This window comes from Macrobrachium nipponense, chromosome 4, assembly GCF_015104395.2.
Source record: "Macrobrachium nipponense isolate FS-2020 chromosome 4, ASM1510439v2, whole genome shotgun sequence".
In the NCBI taxonomy this organism is placed as follows: domain Eukaryota; kingdom Metazoa; phylum Arthropoda; class Malacostraca; order Decapoda; family Palaemonidae; genus Macrobrachium; species Macrobrachium nipponense.
In genome coordinates, this window is record NC_061100.1 from 20,435,423 (window position 1) to 20,448,904 (window position 13,482).

At 38.2% G+C, this 13,482-nt stretch overlaps 1 protein-coding gene across 1 annotated transcript in view; it reads right to left on the bottom strand.

Annotated features, from left to right (window-relative positions):
- Positions 1 to 13,482, bottom strand: part of LOC135211293 (insulin-like receptor) — a 42,727-nt gene that overhangs the window by 1,562 nt on the left and 27,683 nt on the right. The window contains 10 exon segments of the mRNA XM_064244611.1: positions 908 to 1,107; positions 2,132 to 2,268; positions 3,673 to 3,844; positions 5,085 to 5,177; positions 5,179 to 5,242; positions 6,761 to 7,004; positions 7,462 to 7,615; positions 10,938 to 11,108; positions 11,979 to 12,160; positions 12,472 to 12,556. Of these exon segments, the coding sequence (XP_064100681.1) occupies positions 908 to 1,107; positions 2,132 to 2,268; positions 3,673 to 3,844; positions 5,085 to 5,177; positions 5,179 to 5,242; positions 6,761 to 7,004; positions 7,462 to 7,615; positions 10,938 to 11,108; positions 11,979 to 12,160; positions 12,472 to 12,556 (1,502 nt within the window).

Below are 13,482 nucleotides of genomic sequence, written 5' to 3' on the forward strand. Positions count from 1 at the left end.
TACTCTCCTCAATTCTTCTATTTCGAGGGATCTGTAGCGTGTCGTTGTACACCTCACATGGTGCACTGTAAGCATTACTAAATGGTATTTGCAACGTCTCTTCCTACTTACTTTCCAGTCCCGCTTTGTTCCTTCCATCATTCGGTCCAACCACTCCAACACTGTCTTTTAATGCTTGAGCGCATTCTGCTAGGATAGGTACAGTATATATCCGCTCATATATTCACATCCGTCGATTTCTGATACACATTGCCTGAGCTGGAATAAATCTATCCTCACCACCGTTAAGATTCCGTTTTAGCTTTTACTGTGTTTTTACTTATAGGTTAAAATACTTATATATATATATTATATAATATTAATATTATTATATATTATAATATATTAATATATTATAATATATATATATATATAATATATAATAATATATATATATATATATATATGATATATATACTAATATATTATATATATATATTATATATATATCTATATATATAGAACTACCGATCAATTTTACCTGATGTGTGCGCATGTGCAATACTGCAATAGCCACACTGACCTCTTCTAAGTTATGAAGTTATTGTGTTTGTACACACACACACACACACACACACACATATATATATATATATATATATATATATATATATATATATATATATATATATATATATATATATATATATATATATATATATATATAAAGCCCTTTTTACACGCACAGACTCATTGTTAAATAATTTGATATATCAATGAGTTATTTTCGCGGGTGACAACAAGATATCTTTGAATTACTTTGAACAGATTCGAAGTCAGGGTAAAGTTCATATGTAGAATATCCTTCTCGCTCGAAGGACGCAAACTTCCAAAGGATTTCAAAGCTTAAAAAGAACAAATAAATTACCTGAATTCCTCGGAGAAACAGGGCGAAGTCTGAGAGTACAGTCTCTCGACAATTTGGGGGAAGTAAGGTCTGAGACTCTCGACCTTGTTCCAGCAACTGGTCATCAGGGCAGCCAGGAAAGGCGGGGTGTCGTCGGTAATCTCAGATTCCAGGGTATTCCCTTCGGAAATGTGGTCCCATATTCTATCGTCCGAGACTCTCTGAGCGAGGAGAAGGATCGTCATGAAACTAAAAAACAACGGCACAAAATCGTATATTTGCTACCTAATGTTGGGACATCATTCGAGTATTAAAAGGTGAGCTTTACAATGGTGATTCAGCTGATAAATTGTGAGAGTCATATATAAAGTACTGAAAAAATCACAAGTGCTCACATACAATGCAGTTCAGCCCCTGCCACAGAACAGAGTGTTTGAGGAGTCCTACAACTACAGAATACAGTTTTAGGAATACCACAACCACAGTGTTTGAGGAGTCCTGCAACCACAGAATACAGTGTAGAATACAGTGTCGGAGGAGTCCCGCAACCACGGAATACAGTGTAGAATGCAGTGTCGGAGGAGTCCCGCAACCACGGAATACAGTGTTTGAGGAGTCCCATGACAGAGTTAAAATGTCAAGCTGTGATAGCAGTCTGTGCCATTTACATTATGATCATCACGGCAAATAAATCTGTCTAAAAGTTAAGTCTAATGTAGCTAGTATTTTGCACATACCTACTTAGCATTTTCAAGATTGCTACACCTAAAGAAATACATATCCATTATCCAATGTCTGAACATATTTTTTTCTTCTAATTTTCATTTTATCTGTCGTCAGTACTAAAACGTATTCTGGCGCCATCTGTTAATGTAAAGTCAGAAGACGACTCGTAAATAATAGAGAGAGGCAAGGCTTATTCAGACATCTGAGCTATGAAGGGAAAGTTATGTATATCGTAGTTCAACCAGACCACTGAGCTGATTAACAGCTCTCATCCTAGGGCTGGCCCGAAGGATTAGATATTTTTACGTGGGTAGGAAGCGATTGGTTACCAAGTAACGGGACCTACAGCTATAATTGTGGGATCCGAACCACACTTTATCGAGAAATAAATTTCTAATCGCCAGAAACAAATTCCTCCGATTCCACGCTGGCAGAGCGGGGAATCGAACTCGCAACTACCTATTCGGTAGGCGAAAGAGGAATGACACAATTGAACATCCAACAAAAAATGTTCCAAACCTTGTAAGGCAATGCTCCCTTCGTCAGGATTTCCCAAACGACGACGCCGTAACTCCAAACGTCGCTTTGACTGGTGACCCTTTTATGGTTGAAATACTCCGGCGGAAGCCACCGAACTGGGACACTTATCGTGGTCTCTGTGGGGAACGAATGAATGAATGGCTAAGTTATCTGGCGGCGCCATTCTTCAATGGAAAATAAACAGGACTATAAGCCTTTTTATTATTATTTTTTTTTAGCAAACTGTCTCTAAGCTCTCCTGTCTGTATTTTCATTGGGTAGGTGGATAAATCATGCAAGGATTATGAATTTTGTAAAGCATGTAACATTTGTGAGAAAGAGTATACGAGAAACTTTACGGAAATTGCAATCCACTTTTAATTTCTCGCGATCCCTTTATTATTATAATAATATATACTAATAGCAGAAGGCCTCTAACTCAGTCCAGAAAAAAACACAGAGCAGTGAAACTATATATAGCAAAGATAAACTACGAAGTAAAATCAGTAAGATAAATATCACTAAACTACGAAGTGAGACTTCTGTCAGCCTGCTTAACAAATATACACTTGGGATAAAAACGTCTGAAGTTCAAACAATTCAACTACAGGGGCTAGGGAGGCCACTCAACAAATTCCTATAAAACTTTGCGGGAATGTACTTCATATAGAAGCTAACCTGTCAGAATTAGCTATATATCTATTTAAAAAATCCTCATAGTAGCACGAGTCTTCAAATGGAGAAACAAATCCACAGTTATGTAAATGTACATATATTTAAATTTAAAGATTTAAGGATAGCTTTCATGAATCTGTTCGGTTCTCCTTATCAATAAGGGGAACGGAACAGATTCATGAAAGCTATCCTTAAATTTTTAAATTTAAATATATGTACATTTACATAACTGTGGATTTGTTTCTATATATCTATTATTACGTGGTGCATCATATAGTCTGGGAAGGTCTGACTGCAAAGGAGATACGAAATATGACCGCTTTTACAAAGCGTGCAAAACGAGCTCATTGAAACAAAGGTGCCCGTGGTGTAGACCTATAGATACGAATAAAAAAAAAAAAACTTGCACAAAAAAAGTTATAAACAAATTCCTAAGGATATTTAATGATCAAGATATCTTGCAAGACTTTCTCAGTAGCGTTTTTTTCCTTTACTGAGGAAGAGAAAGAATGGAATGTCTTTCACCCAAGAAAGCCACCACCTGGAATTTGGAATGAGTGGCACGTAAAGAAAAAAAAAAAAAAAAAAAACTCAATAAAATATCTGGATGGGGAAGTGGAAGGTTAGGGCTGTTCCAGTGTCCTGTAATTGATAATAGCCACGCTGAAAAGGTTGTTAGCTGGGCTTGTCAGATGATAAGTGAGGCGGGACAATAATAACTATGCGAGACTGTCTTTCTGCTGGACTCCGTATAACAGTTTTATATTCATAGGTCTAGTTTTAGTTACATAGTTTCCTTATATCAATAACATTTCCTATATACAACTGCAACACAGTTAGACAGAGAGAGAGAGAGGGCTACTTACTTATCTTGTAGTAATTGTTATCGGTGACTCGAGACATTCCAAAATCGGACACCTTAACGTGAAGGTTCTCGAAGAGGAGACAGTTGCGGGCAGCCAGGTCCCTGTGAACGATGCCACGCTTGGCCAAGTAAGCCATTCCATCCGCTATCTGGATGGCGAGGGCGCACACTTGCTGTTTAAGGAGAGGGCGACGTCAGTAGGAGGAACCTCTCACTCACTATTTCGGAAATGCGTTTCAGGTGACCACCTCCTCCACCTCCTCCTCCTCCTCCTCCTCCTCCTCCTCCTTCAGGACTTGTAAGATATGCCCATATTTTACACTGCAAGATTGTAAACGAAACTGTTTATTTATAGTAGTACGATGGAAATGCTTTCCTTTCTTGGATGATAAATGAATCATTCATGAATATGGGGAAAGTTAAGTGTAAATGCAAGCCATAATAAAACATGCTTACGAGGAGGTTTTCTTCCTGACCAACAACAACAACAACAATAATAATAATAATAATAAAAATAATAATAATACCCACATTCCAAACTTTGGCGAGTTACTGGCAGAGTGTAGTAACCTTGAAAAACCAGTTATCAGAAAGATAGAGAAAACCCCCATATGAATTGAATACAGCTGAATCACCTTCAATACTACATGCTTGAAATAATAATAATAATAATTTGTTTTATCAAAAGTAATTGCTGCCTCAGGTGCGTTAATTTTATAAAGGTTCATCTCTAATTTTCTAATTATTGTTTTCTCATCGTTGCTTAAACTGGTGAGCAACGCACCAAAGGTTGGCATGTCTCAATAGGTAATAGTCAAAGTCGATTGAAGTTTAATTTTTTTAAATTTCAATTTTTAAACTTCAATCAACTTTGACTATTACCTATTGAGACATGCCAACCTTCGGTGCTTTGCTCACCAATTTAAACAACAATGAGAAAACAATAATTAGAAAAATACAGATGAACCTTTATAAAATGAACGCAGCGAGGCAGCCTTTTTTTTTTAAATAAAACATGTTTAAAAGAGTGTTTACTTCCAGTATACAACAACAACAACAACAACAACAACAACAACAACAACAACAACAACAACAACAACAACAACAACAACAACAATAATAATAATAATAATAATAATAATAATAATAATAATAATAATATAATGAATAATAATAATAATCTGGAAAAAATAGAGCTGAAGTAGCTCCAGGACTCATGCAAAGTGTGATCCTAGAAACGGCGCACATAGTAAGAAGAGTGATGGACTCCTAAGGAGGCAGGATGCAACCCGGAACCCCACACTATAAATGCCACCCAGTCGAATTGGAGGACTGTGATAAAGCAAAAAAAAAAAAAAACAATAATAATAATAATAATACAACTTCTATGGAAGTAGAATGGACACATCGAACCTGATGAGTGAGCGAGGTGAATATACTGCTGTCTCGGGGCTGCAAGGATCTCAGGTAGGAGCACAAGTCTTGTAAGGCCAAGTCCATGACTAAGGTACACCTCTGAGGGCCCCGCCGCTACGCCGTAGGGCTTGACCAGGTGGTGACAGTCGAGCTCCCTTGTGGAAGAGAGAAGCCTTCGTTGAGGTTTGGTCTGCCAACGAGGTTTCTAGAGGGGGTGGTGCTTAGGAATGTTTATAACCTTGAGTCAGAGTATGTGGTACGGCTTAAGATGCGTACTCGTTTTTTTTTTTTTAATGGGAATTCATGAATGACAGAGTCCTTCTTGAAAATGGATTGATACTATATATCTATATATATATAATATATATATATATATATATAAATTTATATATATGTGTGTGTATGTGTTTGTGTGTGTGGTTGTGTGTGTGTGTGTGTGCGCGTGTGTGTATGTAAATATATATGTATTAACTCCACCATAAGCATTTGAAAAAACTTGCATTTTTTCTCCATCCTAGTAATTTCTTATTTCAAGAAGGAGGTACATCTTTCAAAAACCACCTTCTCTCTCTCTTTCTCTCCCTCTCTCTCTCTCTCTCTCATCTCCTCTCTCTCGTCTCTCCTTCTCTCTCTCTCGATCTCGTCTCGTCTCGCTCTCTCTCTCTCTCTCTCTCTCTCTGTGGCTTCCCAGATGGCCTCAGCGGAGATGATCATCGGGGCGAGATGTCAAAATAATTGCTGAGCGTGAAGTTATAATTGCTGAGCGGAATGAGCAAATTGCTGAGTTCCAGAGTGTGCAATGGAAGTCACATGACGCAGTGAGCTATCCTCGGGTCATTGACTCATTAAGCTAATATATTTTTTTTAATTAACAACACTAATACAGACTCTGTGATACAAATACTTTCATTTTCCACGGAGAGGTTTTCCATAATATTATTATGAAGCCAAAAACTGATGGTAGACAAGGAGTTACAATTCGTTTATATTTTTATAGAAATTCGACCTTCTTATTATCACCAGACGTAAATACAATTTAAAAAAAAAATACTGTCTCAAAGTTAATTTTCATATGTGGGTGTGGGTTTATGTGTAATGTATGAATATTCAGACTATGAGCAGTCGCATTTGAGACTGTGGGTGGAGCCTATATGGACAGTGCGAGTATATCGCATATAAACATTTCATTGCATTTATGGAGCAGCATATTAGTACTATATAATAAAGCATAAACAAAAGCTGTACAGTATATACCTTAGTGTCGAAGTAAACTAAATCAGAGGAAGAGAGAAAACTGTAAGTGAAATCAGAGAAAAAAAAGAAAAAAACTGTAAATGAAATCAGATGAAAAACAGAGAAAATTGTAAACGAAATCAGAGAAGAAAAGAGAAAAATGTAAATGAAATCAGAGGAAAAAAGAGAAAAAACTAAATGAAATCAGAGAAAAAAAAGAGAAAAAACTAAATGAAATCAGAGGAAAAACAGAAAAAATTGTAAACGAAATCAGAGAAAAAAAGGAGAAAAATGTAAAAGAAATCATAGGAAAACGAGAAAAAAAATTGTCAATTAAATCAGATGAAATACAGAAAAAAACTGTGAAAAAATCAGAGGAAAAAACACAGAAAACTGTCAATGAAACCAGAGGAAAAGCGCAAAAACCTGCCACAACATACAGCATGATCTTTGCCTCGTGCAAAATCTCGTCCTTGGACTGACAATTATTGGAGATGACCTTCGCCGCGATCGGGACGGAGGACCTGCTGGCGTCGCCGACGAGGTTCAGGACTCCTCCGTAAACGTCGGCGAAGTGACCTCTGCCCAGCAGGTGGTGGAACTGGATTTCGAGGTCGTCCCTCTGCAGGATGTGGGATTCCGGGAACGTGCGTCTCAGATACTTGTTCGTCGAGGACGAGCCGGCTGAAGGAAACGAAAAGGACTGAGGAGCAGTGTTGCACACCATCTAAGAGCTCCTTACCCTGCCTAGGCACTGAAATTACCCTACTTTCACTGTCATGTTACCCTACGCCCGGCATTAAGATGAAAATATTAATAAATTTGTTGTTCATTGGTTACTTTTTAATAAAATACAAGACAACCTTCTTGAAATTACCCTACAGTTTGCTCAGATTTCGTGACATTACACCGTTACCCTACAGACCCAGATTTGAGGCTGCATTACCCTATGCATAGGGAATTACCCCACGGTTGGCAACACTGCCGAGGGGATTATTTGTTGATGAAGAACCGACAGAGTCTGCTACGTAAAGGCCTTGCAGTACTCCGTCGTTTCTCTGTCCTTCGTGGAATTTGTCTTTATATATATAAAGTTAAAGTTTGAATAGAAGGTAACTTCTAACCTCTCGGGAGCACTAACCATCATCCCCGGCGAGAACCTCGCGGTTAAAGTCAGGGTCCTTCTTACGGGCCTTCTTGAAGAAGAAGGTGGTCACCAACGCTATCAGGAGGATGGTGAACACGAACACCACAGTCCATATTGTGGTGCTCGGAAAGACTGTGGCTGTTTCCATCTGGAATACCAACAACAACAATAATAATGATAATAATATTTTATTGAACTGAATTGCTGCTACAATGCCACTCAGCTTAAAAGTTAACTTTTTCGAATTTTCCGATGTTGTCTTTTTCTCCTTCTGGAAGGCTGAAGATAGGATGTACTATAGATTCACATCAACCGTGCATCTGATGTCTAGGTCAGTTCCTTGAGACGCTCCTGATTGGCCGTTGATAAGCCAATGACAGGGCTGGAAACTCCCATTCTCTAGAGAGAGTTCATAGGCAGGATGTATGTTACACCTCTCCTGAGGGATGCTTTTGAGACGTACCCCTCAGGAGAAATGGAACATACATCCTGCCCATGCTAACTCTCTCGAGAGACTGAGAGTTTCCAGCCCTGTCATTGGCTTATCAACAGCCAATCAGGAGCGTCGCAAGGGTCTGGCCTAGACATCAGATGCACGGTTGATGTGATTTAACTATAATTCCTCTGCTATTTCCGAAGTTTTGTTCCTCCTAGGGACATCATCTGAGGTCTGATTCTCTTGAGAGTCTGCTTTGGAATTGCTCCTTTTGGCAGAGGAATTAGAAAAAGACAAAACCAGGTAGTGGCAATTAAATTCAATAAAATCTGCTTAAATGAAGGGTTACACAAATATAAATAATAATAAATAATAATAATAATAATAATAATAATAATAATAATAATAATAATAATAATAACAGCAAGTAGGTGCTGCGGTAGGAACATCAGTTATATTGATGTTAATATCTTTAACAAGGTCAGCCATGATAATCACAACAATAATCACATAATAATATAAATTACAATAAATACACCTCATTAACACCAGCAGTTCCAACAAGATAGTTCAGGGTGAATCTAATAATGACGAAAATATAACCATTTACCTGCAAGGCAGCACCAATAACAATAATACGTAATGCTAATCTGATAAGATCATCTTACCAAATGGGTATGGTCAACACTTAAAATCCAGCATCGCAAATACATAAAACCACGCGATGCAAAAGAAAAAGAAAAAAAGGACCGCTAGGCATTAGCTTTTACGTGGACAGGTGTTACTGACAGGTGTTCGCCGAGTGCAAATGGCATTTGAGTGCACATGACATATCGGAGGACGGGATCTAGCTTTATATAGACGAACCAATGCGATGATCATGACCGATCAGGGAAAAAAAGTTGCCAGGACTGTGGGGGAAGAAGTTCGTCAAGGGCAATCATGCAATGACTCAACGCTGTGCTATAAACAGACAATGAAATGCTGGTTTATGAAAGGGAGGAAGTCAAATACTATATATATATATATATTATATCTATATATATATATATATATATATATATCTTATATATATATATAAAGATAGAAATACTGTTGTCTTATTAGAACGATCAGCCATTGCTTTACAAAAATATCATTTGTTAAGCAACAAGGCATTAATACCAGTTAGAGGAATATGAAAAGAATGAAGTATTATCTACAAAAAATAAACAAGGAGGTGCAATAATCAGATACTGCCATAAATAAAAGGTGAGTGTTACTCAAATACCTTTAGACAGCGAAAATGAGACATTGCTCTATCAAATGGAGGAGGAGTGAACATTCCCTGAAATAGACAAAACACCCTGGCATTACCCTTGCAAGATACCAGGAAAATTCAGTACGAACCCTCGAATAACACTTAAGAGCCTACTCATTTCAGCTCACAAGATAAGAAAATTACAAACTGCGTGGTCAGGAACGGTTAAAATGAATTCTTTTTACACAGCAAGATCACTTGATCGTTAAATACAAGCGACGAAATGGTGGCGTATTTCGCTATTCAAAATATTCCAAGGTACGCAACTCTAATAAGCGTTTCTCGCAAGTAGACGGTAAAAATCAGGGGCTGTCTAGGGAATTTCCCTAAGAGGGGCAGGGGAAATTTGGTCCCATATTGTATTACTATATACGACGAAGACTTGAGCGTGTTGTTACAGAGGTAACGCAAGTCAGCACTGCTCCCAAGTGGTTGAAACTCAAGGCTGAGTAACTTTGTTTATGGTGGAAGAAATCACACGAACTCAAAATACTTTAACACTGGTAAAGATTTTGAAAATGTCTCCTGGGGATTAAATTTCATGGACCCGAAACGTCTTCAGCAGTCGTTAACATGTCCAATATTTTGTAATAAATTGTTGACTATAAAACTATATTTAGCTCTGAAATTTGTCAATGAAGTTCTTAGCATTTTGGTGATATTCGAGAAACAGATAAATAGGGATGAATGAATTTTTGATGGGAAAGCAATTGTGAAATAAAATTTACAACGCGAAGAGGAGGAAGGAATATAAGATGTAGGCCAAAGGCCAAGCACTGGAACCTGAGAGGTCATTGAGCACTGAAGGGAAAATTGACAGTAAAAAGGTTTGAAAGGTGTAACAGGAAGAAAACCTCGAAGCAGCTGCACTACGAAACTATTGTTAGGAGAGGGTGGAAAGTAAGATGGAATCAAGAGAATATGAACGGAGGTCAGGTAAAAGAAATGAAATGGGTTGCAGCTATGGGCCAAAGGGATGCTGCAAAGAACTTTAAGGGAATGAACACAATGCACTGCGTGAGGTGCACTGAGAGATGTGGCAAATCGGTTACGGAATGGTTTAGTTATATGGTATAAATGTGTAATAATAATAAAAAGGGACAGTTCATGTCGAATAAAAGTATAAATCAACTTGACAGAAACACAAGATGAAAAATGAAGACACGGAGACTATGTATACATCCTAGCTTGGAAATTTTGGAATACCCGAAGTTCTCACAATCTTGATTGAAGCTCGTCACTCATTCTGATGGGGTGACTATCATCATTTGCTAATCAAAAGCCTCTTTTGTGATTTATTCTCAAGACCTCTTTGAATAAGTGGACCATGTATTATTACGTTTTTTCGAAGTTCTAGGTCCTACATCACCACTGTGCTTTTATGACCAGTGGTGAATGAACCGAAAAACTAAATTAGGTTGTTTGAAACCACATGAATCTGGAAATCAAAGGAGAGATTTATAGTTTGGACATAAAGAAAATCCAGTCTTCGCCTTACCAGAGAAAGTTCAGGGATCAAAGTCAGTTTACATGCAAACTGAAACGAAATTCAAACGAAGGGTAACCATCTGTGGTGGTTCTAACTTAACCAACCTAACCTAAACTCTCTCTGTTAAACTTTCTTCATCCATCTAGGAAGTCTCATTTGTACCCCTGTTATTGTCTGTGGTATTCCCTTAAACGTTGTGAATATATAGACGCTATATCTATATATATAACGGGTAAACCTCTTGCCTTTCTCTTGATGAGGACGTCGAGGAAAGAAGAGTTGGAGGCTGACGGGGGGTTCGAGACGGTGCTGACGCCGAGGACATACACTCCCGGCTCCAGATCGCTCACCTCAATGTCGAAAGTTTCGTTCCTCTCCTTGAACTCTTGAGCTCCGATGCACAACATTTTGGAATTCTGGGAGACGAATTTGGAAATGAATGATTCAGTGATAATTAATATTCTCTCTTCTCTCTCTCTCTCTCTCTCTCTCTCTCTCTCTCTCTCTCAAGATTAGGTCCTTATGAATTCGTACATCTTGAACAAATCCATTTTTGTTTGCTATCCTCTCTCTCTCTCTCTCTCTCTCTCTCTCTCTCTCTCTCTCTCTCTCTCTCTCAAGATTAGGTCCTTATGACTAAGTACATCTTGAGCAAATCAATTTGTTTGCTCTCTCTCTCTCTCTCTCTCTCTCTCTCTCTCTCTCTCTCTCTCTCTCTCTCTCTCTCCCGTAACTTCCCTGGTAGTATCAATACACTACATACGATCTACAGTAAAGTCTAATGAGAATAACGTAATCAACGAAAAATTTGAATTGTGACCTTTAACTTGGTCTGTAACCTTTAAAACTATGATAAGGTCAAAATAGAGGTCTGCAGAGAACATGCAACGAATCTTGACCTTTGGTACAGTACACTGACCAAAAGGAAGTTAATAATAATAATAATAATAATAATAATAATAATAATAATAATAATAATAATAATAACATAACAATTCCTTGTGAATAACAATCACCGTTATTGTTCACCACCTAATGACTAATAAACACCGAGCTATTGATTTACTACAACAAATTTAATTGCATATCGACCACTTCAAACAAGAAAACAACTTTACAATAAACAAATAAATAAATAAATAAATAAATAAATAAATAAATATAATAAATAAATATAATAAATGAATATAATAGATAAAAAAATTCAAGTTCATCCCGTGAGCAAAGAGGAAGTATTGCTCAGACGAAAAAAAAAAAAAAAAAAAAAAAAAAAAAAAAAAACTCACGTTTTCCGTAGGCCAGTACTGCCTGGCGGTTTTCTGTTGCCGGGCGGTTTTCTGTACGTGCAGGGTGACGATGAACGCGACCAGCTCCCCGTTGAGACGCCTGGGTGGGTTCCAACTTATTCTCAGCACACCGGTCCGTGGGCTGTCCAGCACGGACAAGTCGGTCACTTCGTTGGAACCACCTGTCCACGAATACACATTACGGGATGGATCAACTATCTGGGTATGCATCAAGTTGATGAATAGATCAACAGCAGCAGCAGAGATTTGCATAATGGAGGCGGTGAATAAATCAGGTTCTGTGAGTAATTCATATCGTTGTGAACGAAATTTAGTTATTTTTTTCGTTAGTAGATGGCGCTGAGGGCATGTTTATCGTGTAGAAAAGATCAAAAGATTGCGTTCGATATTTTCACTTGATTTCTTCAGAATATTTTCACTTGATTTCTTCAGAAAACTAAGAGTTTAAACGTTTAAGAAATAAAGGACTTACTTTTCTCTGATGTGACGACAGAGATGGTTTTGGGTTCCGTGGAGCAGAGGACCCGGTCTCCTGTGGGTTGGTGGCAGGCGACTACCTGTAACAAGGAACATTCAAATTGAATTAAATATAGAATTTAAACCAGAGACCAAGCACTGTGTCCTATGAGGTTATTCAGCGCTGAAGCAGATATTGACAGTGAGAAGCTCTGAAAGGTGTAACAGGAGGAAAACCTCAAAGCAGTTGCACTATGAATCAATTGTTAGGAGAGGGTGGAAAGTAAGATGGAAGAAAAGAATATGAAAGGAGGTACAGTAAATGGAATGGAAGGGGTCGCAGTTAAGGGCCGAAGTAATGTCTACAGTACACCGCGTGAGGTGCATTGATGGCACAACCCCCATGCGGGCCTGAATGGTGATGTTACACCATCTAGCTAAATGTGGAGTTGTCACTCACACCCTTAAGATTTAAGCCAAAGGCCAAGCGCTGGTACGCATGAGGTCATTCAGCGCTGGAAGGGAAACTGAGAGTCAAGGAGGCTTCAAAGGTGTAACAGGAGGAAAACCTCGCAGCTGCACATGGAACTATTAAAAGAGGGAGGAAAGAGAATATGAATGAAGGTACAGTTAAAGAAAAGAGAAGTGTTGCAGCTAGGTGCCAAAGGGATGCTCTGCAAAAAACCTTAAGCAATGTATCTACAGTGATGGCATAATCATCGCTCTACAGGGTTCTATCTGCCTAACATCCAAATGCCTCTGTTGAAGTAATCCTTTGTTTGTTTGTTTGTTTGTATGGTGTTTTTACGTTCCATGGAACCACCATTAGTTATTCAGCAACGGGACCAACGGCTTTCTACGTGACTTCCGAACCACGTCGAGAGTAAACTTCTATCACCAGAAATACACATCTCTCACACCTCAATGTTATGCCCGAGAATTGAACTCGAGGCCACCAAGGTGGCAGGCCAAGACCATACCGATCACGCCACTGAAGGGCTTGAAGCAATCCTTTGTTCCCTACCAA